Source organism: Talpa europaea (assembly GCF_964194135.1).
Source record: "Talpa europaea genome assembly, chromosome: 12".
NCBI lineage: Eukaryota > Metazoa > Chordata > Mammalia > Eulipotyphla > Talpidae > Talpa > Talpa europaea.
Window position 1 is genome coordinate 18,632,767 of NC_140079.1, and position 9,366 is coordinate 18,642,132.

Below are 9,366 nucleotides of genomic sequence, written 5' to 3' on the forward strand. Positions count from 1 at the left end.
CCCAGATGCCATGACACTTTTCCCAAATGAAAGAGAGGTGGGTCACTCTTGGTGCAGGGTGGGGGACACAGTGAGGGGTTCAGGAGGCCCCAGGTGGGCGCTGGGATCCCTGTTCAAGAGAAGCACACTGAGAGAGGGCAGGCAGGGGCACACTGTGCGGGGCGGAGTGGAGGGAGCGGGACACCAGGGGCCGGGCGCCCGTTACTTGGTGCCCTCGTCTGCGTTACCCTCTCCATCTGTCTTGCCCTCCTCCTCTGTCTTCAAGTCATCCGTGCTCAGTTTCTGCTCTTTTTTCCTCCTCACACACTTCACCACCATCAGCACCAAGATGACCACAGCCAGGAAGCCCCCCACAGAGGCACCCACGATCACCGCCACTGTGGAATCCCGCTCAGGGGGCTCTGCAGAAGGAAAAGACATAGAACTGCTGAGCACAGGGGCCACAAAGGGGGGCCTCCTCCTCTGCCCTCTGATCTTAGCACTGTGTGGGGTGGTCCTGACTACTCTCCTCCAAGGAAAGACTTGAGTCAGAGAGAAAAATCAACCCTCCCATTGACTGGAGTGCTCCACCCACACCCCCAGGGGAGGGTGGATACTGCAGAGCGTGGACTTCGAACCCCACAGACCCAGATTAGAGTTGCAATTACTAATCCTCAGTTTCTTCATTTGTAAAGTGGGAATAAGTGGGAATAAAATAATACCCTCCCAGGAGGGCTTGATGAGGATGAAGTGTCATAACCAAGTCTAGTCCTATAACTGAGACACAGTAAGTGCTGGGGAGGTGAAGGTGCTATTACCACAAACAAGATCACGACCTTGACCACTGTCCTGAGGACTCTGCCCAGTTCTGCAAGAACTGGAGGGAATGAAGGGATGCCTGGGCCTTCCTGGTGGTGCGAGGGGTTGAGCGCAGCGCTGTGAGGCTGTCTGTAGCCTTTGTGGCTTGAATTCGCTCCCTGGCTGGCTGGGGAGCACCCCACATGGTGCAGCAGACCTCTCCTGTCTCGCCCGCTGCTCCCCTCAGCAGTGCATTTTGGTACATCTGACTGTTCTGCTCCCCACTCTCTGTAGTGAATCTTCTCACCTCCCACAACTCTGGCCTGTACCCCATTTCTAAAAAAAAAAAAAAAAATTGGGATGCCTGACCCCAGTCCAAGCTGCTGCTCTCAGGGCACAGCCTCTCCAAAGTTGCCCCAAGCTGATACAGCCCAGAGTAGTTGGGCAGGAAAGGTCAGATGGGGCCAGTTCTGGGGGGCCCCCACCCCGCCCTCACCTTCCAGGAGGACCCTCAGGTTGATCTTGCCGTGGCCGCGGTTGCGGTCAGGCGGGTTCATGATGTAGCAGTTGTAGATGCCCTCGTCCTCCAGCTGCACATTCTTCAGCATTACTGACACATCGTACTTGCTGGGGTTCCCCGAGAACTCCACTCGGTCTCGGAAGCGCTCCAGCTTCAGGTTAATGATCTTCAGGCGAAACTGGAAGAACTGGGGGTAGGACAGGGACAGGACGGGGTGCTAGAGGGGCAGCAAGCAGGATGCTCCCCCTCCTGGGAACCCTCTTTCCTGCAAGCAAGACTGCCACACCCCAAAAGGGCCCACCTCCTCCACCCTCCCCAGGCCACCCAGGGGTGACATCAAGGTATCCTCTGCCAAAGCCTTCCACAGAAAGCCCACCAGGGTCCAGAGGAGGGCCAGTGGGTGGGAGACGTGGGCTTCCGACTGAGAAAGGGCCCCTCACACTACTGCCCCCGCCCCCTGTCCTGCCCATCCCAGGCTTCACCATCTCCTCGGTGCAGTTACTGCACTCCTGGTACGTCCAGTTCATGGAGAACTGCTTGTGGTTCACCGTGTAGCAGGAGTTGAAGGTGCAGGACAGGCGGGCGTCGGAGCCATTGAGGACGTTGAGGTTGGTAGGTACTGTGACTTCCATGCTCCGCCCCGGTGGCACTACAGACAAAGTCACAAGCTGATGAGGATTCAGGCTGACAGGGAGGGCGCAAGGTGGGGAGTGGAGCTGTGGCAGAAGCTTGGGTCTCTGATGTTTGAAATTAGTTGGGGGGTACGGGGGAAGTGAAGCTTATAAAGACTCCTGGGGTTAAGCTGGCTGAGCAAAGCTGGGATGGAGAAAGATTGTATTGTCTGCCAAGCCAGAGACCCCTGAGAACCTTCTCCAGGACCCCTGTGGGGCAGCCTCCCCATCTGGCCATCTGACCCCACTCCTGCTGCTGCCACCTGCTTGATGAAGACCTTGGACAAGGGGCTTCACTGTGCTGGCGTCGGTTCCCCCTTCTTCCTTCTACCTCATCCAATCATCTTTGATGAGTCAAAGCCCTCCCAGCTAATGCTGGGAGCTCATGGGGGTGGGCAGTCTTGAGGACAGATGGAGATTCCAAAACCCCAGGGCCTGAGTCAAGCAAGGTGCCTAGTGCAGCCCAGTGCCCTTCTTTTTCCTCAGCCTTCTGGCAGGCCAGGAAAAGGTCCCCAGAAGAAAAGATGTCATTGCAGGGAGCACTTGATGGGTCCACAGGCACAGGAGTCCCTTTGGGATAGTCAGGCCTGGAAAGACACAGCTAGGACTGATGCAGGCTGAAGGGAGGCCGGTGGGAGCCTCAGGCTTCTGTGGATCCTATGAGCAGCACCAGTGTTTGCTCAGGAGAGCTGTGGGCTGGGGCTGAGAAATACCCCCAACTCTGACACCTAAGCAGGGCAGAGTCTAGGGTACAGGCAGTCTTGGGAGAAAAATTGAAGCCCCCCCCCACCTCACTCTCAGAGTTACACACCTCCTTAAATTTTATATCCTAGGCACCCCTCTCTCTGCCTCACCCTTGTCCTGGCCTTCATTCTAAGATTCTCTGCCAATACTTAGAACCTCCTCCCAACAGATGAACTTTCTTTACAGAGGGTAAGCAGCAATGCTCCACATCAATCATTCACTCATTTACCAAATATTTATAAATCTCCCACAATGGCCTAGACACTTAGACTAAGCCCTGGGGGATTGTTGCTGTGAACCAGACAGGCAGGCTCACTGCAACATGGAGCTTGTATTTTAGGGAGGGGGAGACACTAAAGGGAAAAAAGAATAATGTGACTTTCAGTAGTGACCCATCACAAGAGCTGTAAAAAACAAAGCAAGATAAAGGGGTGCTATTTTAGGTGGGTGGTCAGGGAAGTCTGCTCTAAGGAGGTGGCATTTAGGCGACCCTAAAGAAGTGAGGCCATGAGCCAGTAGAAGTTTTGAGGGGCTCAAGTTCCCAGGCAGTGGGACATCAAGGTCAAGGTCCCAATGACTGCAGGAACACAGCAGCGCCCTCGCAAAGGCCAACGGTGAGGCCTCAGGGCCAGGAGTCAGGCAGGGAGCAGGCCACAGAGCATGGGAGTCAGAACACAGAGCTGGGATTGTCGTCTTCTGAAATGAGATAAGTAGTCACTCGGGAGCTGTCCAGGCAAGAGCTATGGCTGTCAATATAGGAAGAACACAGACCAGGAGACCCTTAGATGTGGGTTCAATCCCAGTGCCACCTCCATCAGCTGGGAGGACGTGGGCAAACTCCTTCACCTTCTAAGCCTCAGTCTCCTCTGGAAGGCACAAGTGATAACGCCTACCTACCTTCCAGGGTTGTTCCCATAATTAAATAAGGTAAAATACACAAGCACAGTGCTCAGCAAGCTCTGATTATCCAAAATCCTCCCCAAATTCTGCCCCCTAAAAGAAAGGCCTTCTGGGAGAGTCTCCCAGGACAAAGTACCTTGGGGCCTGACCCCTCAGGCCAGCCCCTGGGAATTCCCTCAGACCTGACACACAGCCCACGCCCAGCTGCTGGTAGGCAGAGGAGCCCCCGAAGGTCTCTTACTTTTTGAATTGTTTTGATTCAAACAGCTGCTTGGCCCCACCCCAGAAGCAGAGATACTGCAGCCTGGAATCTGGGAGAACAAAGTTGGCCCCAACAGCCTTGACACAGTCCATCCCCCAGGATGAGGGGGCAGGGAGAGCAGTGGGGCAGAGGAGATACTCTGAACTGTTGGCCCTGGAGGTCATGACCCCTGAGCCCTGGATGGAGGGAGAGGTAGGGGACCCACCTGCAAAACCAAGGACCCCAGGTGTGTGCAATAGTGCTCATTAGGGGAGTTGATGTGGGGAGGCTAAGGGTGACCCTGCAGGAAGAACAAAGCCCAATTCCCATGTCCCCACTTTTATGGCCATTATGAAATCACAGCGCCAGGCAAGGAGAAGGTGTACAGAAAATTCCAGCGCCACCCCCACTCTGCAGAGGCAGAGAAATCTGCAGGGAAGGAGCCTGGCAGGGCCTTGTCCTGAGCTCGCCTTGTATTGCAGTAAGTCCCTGCCACCTTCCCAGGCCTGTCCCCTTCCCCACCAGAAGCACCTCCACCAGAAGTGACATCAGGAAGTAGCTGCTACAGTATGAGTGACCCATCCCTGGCCTCTCCCCTGCCCAGGCCCACAACATCACACCTATTAGAACTTGAACCCCAGTGGACAGCTCCAACCATCCTGAAGAGCCAGAATCCTGGTGTGTGGGAGGGCAGAGCTGTGGGGAGTGAGGGGCTTTGGATGGCAGGACGGGGACAGACCGAGAGGTGCAAGGCGGTGCCCCTCTGCGGCATCCCTACTTTGCAGACCCGCAGGAGGAACGCATGTGCCCTCTAGTGGCCAGAGAGGTCAAAGACAAGTCCCAACTGCAGGGAGAAGGCGGGAGACACCACCAAACTAGAAAGTCAGAGGGGAGAGCCTCAAGAGCTGCAACTCCAGCCCTAGAGTTTTACCAGCTTGGAAAATGAGGGCCTGAGGGAGATGCTCACAGGCGAGAGAAAGCAGGGGCCAGAATCATGGTTCCTGACTTCTAGTCCTGAGCCCCCCACTTCAACCTGAGACCTCTCCAGGCTACAGGCTCCCTGTCTCAAGGCAAGGGCTTTGGGCTTGCACCAGCCCAGGCCCTCATTAAAGATGAGGCACATATAACACAATGAGGTCAGAGCTGTGAGCAAAATCCTGCTGTCTTGACCTCTGTCACTTTGGGAAAGTAGCCAAATCCACACCAAGGCCCAAAGAAGGACTTCGTAACCACAACAAAGAGCAGGGTTATGCTCTCCACAGACACAACAATCTTATTATCGTCCTTACTTTCTAGATAATGAAATGAAGCACAAAGAAATTAAATAAATAACCTAAGTTCACAGCTCTAATGACAAGGCTAGATTTGAACCCAGGGTCCAGGTTCCAAACAGGTAAAGGTATGATTGTCGTTCAAGGTATCCCAGGGATGGAGCCAGCCCCATCTGTGCCATCCCCCAACTCTGGGCAGGCTGGCCACAGGGGACTGGATCTTATGATTTCTAATAACAGAAAGGAAGTGATGATCAACAGGGGTTAGGAGTTAGGTCCAAAACATTCCCTGTGCTCCCCCACCCCCGCCTCTGCCTTTCTCCATGTCAGGCCCACATCATCCACTGTTTTAACTGGCCCACCTTGCAGAGATCACAAAGATTTGCTTATTTTCTGCCAACCACCATCTCCTGCAGAGACTGGGATTTAATTCTTTTTATTCTTCATTCCAACCCTACAGCAACTATCAAGGTGGACTTATCTTATTCTTGATTTTAACAGGGTAGAGAGACTGTCTACGCACAGAAATTGTCTCCTCAGCTTTCTGGGGCACATTGTCTCCTGGGGCAAACACTGCCTCCCAGGTGAGTGTGACATGCATCCCCCATCTCCTGCATGCTTACATATGAAACTTCCTGCACCCCAAGATCTCTCCTTCCAGACCAGTCCATCCCATGCAGCCTTGATTTCAACCTTCTTCATCACTCCTCACCGCAAAACCTGCGCTGGCTCCCTGTTGCCTTCAAGACCAAGTCCAGGCTCCGGGGCACAACTTCTGAGGCTTTTATCCTCTGGGACCTAGCTCATGAGCCTAGCTCATGTCCTCAACCCGCCCTCCTCTCCAGCCACCTCCCACTCCTCCATCAGCCTCCATTCCAGTAACCCCAGAGTTCCTTCTTTTCCAGAAAACACCCCCTTCTTTCACTCCTTGCACCTCTTTGCCTCAGATTGGAAGCTCTTTCACCCTTCAGCCCCTAAAGCCCTCCTACTTTTCCTGCAGATCCCAGCTAATAAGGCTTCAGCTCAGGGACAGCTTCCCAGCGCCTGTGCCCTCTCCCCAGCCCTGTGCCCGTGGCAGCCACGTGACTCGGAGGCAGAATGGCAGTGACAAGGACCAGACAATGTAACCTCCCTGCACCTCAGTTTCCTCATCTCTAGAGTGGGAGATAATGGCAGGGCTGCTGTGGGATTAAAAGCCTTGCTAGCATATGTCTCACAGCAGTGTGTGGCGCCTGTCAGCTCCACAGGGCTTAGCTGCCATTATTACCACCACGCTTCCTGTTATTGTTACCACCGCACCTAGGACACGGCATTGTTCTTACTTGTCGATGTGTCTCTGTCCCTCAGGTGGCTCTGGGGAACTGATTCTTATTCATCTTGGTATCCCTGGGCCCAAAGCTGTGTGTGACACACAGTGGACATGGAACAAAAGTCCACAGAAGGCAGGGTAGGCCTCTGCCCTCTGTCTACCCCCAGCAGCAGATCCATGCAGCAGGCCTGGCCAAGGACCAGACTCCACTTTCTAGGCCTCTGTCTGCAAAACCCAGACATTAGGCCAGGCCGGAGCTAGCAGTCTTGAGAAAAATTCTAGGCAACCCAATCATTTGGATTGTTCCTGACTAAAACTGGTCTCCTATGCTCCTGTTGTGTATCCAGAGGTTGCCTAGTTTGCCCCCACCCCTTGGCCAGCTCTATACTCTTCCTCACAAACCCAGCCCCTGGCCAATCCCCTCCTTGTCACTCATAGAATCTCTCCATCTTGGGACTGATGCTATTACAGCCACCAAAGTTCCACTGTCCATGCCAGCCCTCTGCCCTGGAATGCCCAGGGCATGTTTACCCACACACCAATCAAATTCAAGTCCAAATTCCCACTCCTGCGTCCTTCCTGAGCCTTCCCACAATCCCCACCCCTCCTACCCCTGCCCTCCCCCGTCCCACCCAGGTTTGGAAAGGCTTTAGCTTTTTCCCACCACCTCACAGCTGCTATGCCCTGACCTCTTCATCCCAGACTGTTTTCCCCTAAGCCACACCCTGGTCCTGGTCACAGAGGCCCTTTCCTCTCCTCACGCAGGTCAGGCTCTCACAAGTCTGCCTCCCTCCCCCAGTGGTTCTCCTCATCTCCCAAAGGAGCTCCACCCCCAGCTGCATACACAGAGGCCATTCACCCAACTCCCCCTTTTTACTGGCACTTGTGATTCTATCATCAACTATTGTTAATAAGCAGCACTGTATCTTCAACACTGAGAAACCAGCAAAGTATCTAAGTTAAACAGCTAAGAAACCATGACAAACAGGGGTTCAAATCTCAGCTCTCCTCAAACTAGTCATGTGATCTTATAAGGAAAGTTACCTGACTTCTCTGTGCCTGTCTCTTCCTCTATAACATGAGAATGCCAGCATCTACCTCCCACAAGGACTAAGCAAGACACACAGCACACGCGAGCATGCTCGTAAAGGCCAGCTCTGATGGAGCACCCGCGGCGTGCCAGACCCACAAACAACCCAGGCAACAGGTAGGTATTCCCCGGTTCACCCGTGGAAGAACTGAAGCTTGGAGGGGGTCTAGTAGCTCTATGGTCACGAAGTAAATGACAAATGTGGCTTTACACCCAGACCCGATTTCAAGACTCACGGTCTTTCTACTCCCAAGTTTCAATAACATTTCTGCTGGGTTGTTGATATATCCAATAACTCAGCAGATCTGGTAGGCCTTGCCATGCAGGCTGCCAGGGATGCTGTGCTGTTCTGCCTAGCTCTTCTACCTAATACCCAGCGTGGTATGCCAGAGACCGAGAGACAGACTTTGTCCTAGGGAATATTCCCGCAGTCAATTCTTGGACTTGAACCTCAATTACTACACCAGCAATTACTAGGTTTAGGAATGAGAATGAAACTACTCTAAATCACACTTGCAAATAACTGTCTAGCCCACCGACCCACCAGGAAAGTGGTCAAAATGAAATTAATATCCAGACAATTTGACAAGACAGTCTGCGTGGCCGGAATGAGCGGTTCTGGAACATGGTCTTAATGGGCCAGAGCCTTGCCCAAACTAGGGGCTCCTTTTTATTCTGTTTTTCCTGATCCTATCACCTGGCCCCTCCTCCACTCCAGCTGGCTCAAGCCAGAGGTAACTTCTCTATCAGCCTGCTTCACCAGGTCCCCTCCCAATCCAGAAATCGCTGCTCGAGCCTGATTCCCACCTACTTCCCCCACACATTTCAACAAATCAGGGGTACAGATTTCCAGGGAACCAGACCAAGACTCAACTTTCTGCCCTCCCCAACTCCCCCATATACTCTCCTAATATCCTAAATCTACCAGATCCCAAGGAACAGGGTTTATGGAAGAAGCCCTTTAGGGGAGCATTAAGTCCCAGAACCCCACAGATTTCAGATTAAAGAAAATCCATAAAGAGTCTGTAGATCTAGCTACCCTCTGCCCCCACCCCCATGTAGGTCAACTTCAGGGAAATCCAAAGAAAATCACCTCCCTAGATAACTGTCAGCCCCAAGAAACTCAGATCCCCTGACCCAACATTTCTGTGGCAACTATTCCCAGCGTGATGCAGCCCCCAGCAATGTCTCCCCCAGACCCGGCAGGCACCTCCCTTCCCAAGGACATCAAAGGGAAGCTTAGCTATGTCTCCCTCCTGCCCCCTTCCCCCATCCACTTCCAGGCGCCTCTGTACTCGGGACCCTCGGGAGCATGCAGAGGTACAGTCTAACTTACCCAAAGAGAAAAAGAGACTGAGCCCCGTGAGACTGAAGGCAGGGCGAGGTAGCCAGGCATCTTTGTGCATTTTCAGACTGAGATGTTAGTCGGGTGGGGTGTGGGAGAGGGTGATTTGAGGGGCGGAGGGCTACAAGGGAGAAATGGTTAAATGCTAAAAAGAAATGCACAGATGTACTTCAAAGACACATACAACATTAAGGAAGCTTTATTTCCATCTCTCTAATATGGCCGGCTTGTATGTTGCTGCTTAAAAGAGAGAGGGAGTGTGTAAAGGAGAGAGAGAAAAGGGGGATGGAGTAAATTTTGTGGTTGGTGGATTTCAAAAAGCAGGTGGAAGGGCATGAAAAAGTCTTTCTGCAAAGAACAAAATTCCTCAAATTTTTACCCTCCAGAGCAAGCACGAAAGCAAATCCTGACTCTCCTCTTTACTGGGATGCTTGCTGGGTTTTGAAAGTTGCCAGAGGCACACATTTATCTCAAAGCTGTCATCAGGGAGAAACTCTT

At 53.0% G+C, this 9,366-nt stretch overlaps 1 protein-coding gene across 1 annotated transcript; it reads right to left on the reverse strand.

Annotated features, from left to right (window-relative positions):
- Nucleotides 1-201: 201 nt before the first annotated feature.
- Nucleotides 202-9,057, reverse strand: SCN2B (sodium voltage-gated channel beta subunit 2; the record flags this gene model as incomplete). The annotated part of the gene is made up of 4 exons (XM_084248838.1): nucleotides 8,860-9,057; nucleotides 1,780-1,946; nucleotides 1,274-1,484; nucleotides 202-401 (listed from the first exon to the last, which is right to left on the reverse strand). Exons 1-4 carry the CDS (start codon nucleotides 8,927-8,929, stop codon nucleotides 202-204), a joined length of 648 nt encoding a protein of 215 aa, XP_084104964.1. The 5' UTR covers nucleotides 8,930-9,057.
- Between the last annotated feature and the right edge of the window lie 309 nt (nucleotides 9,058-9,366).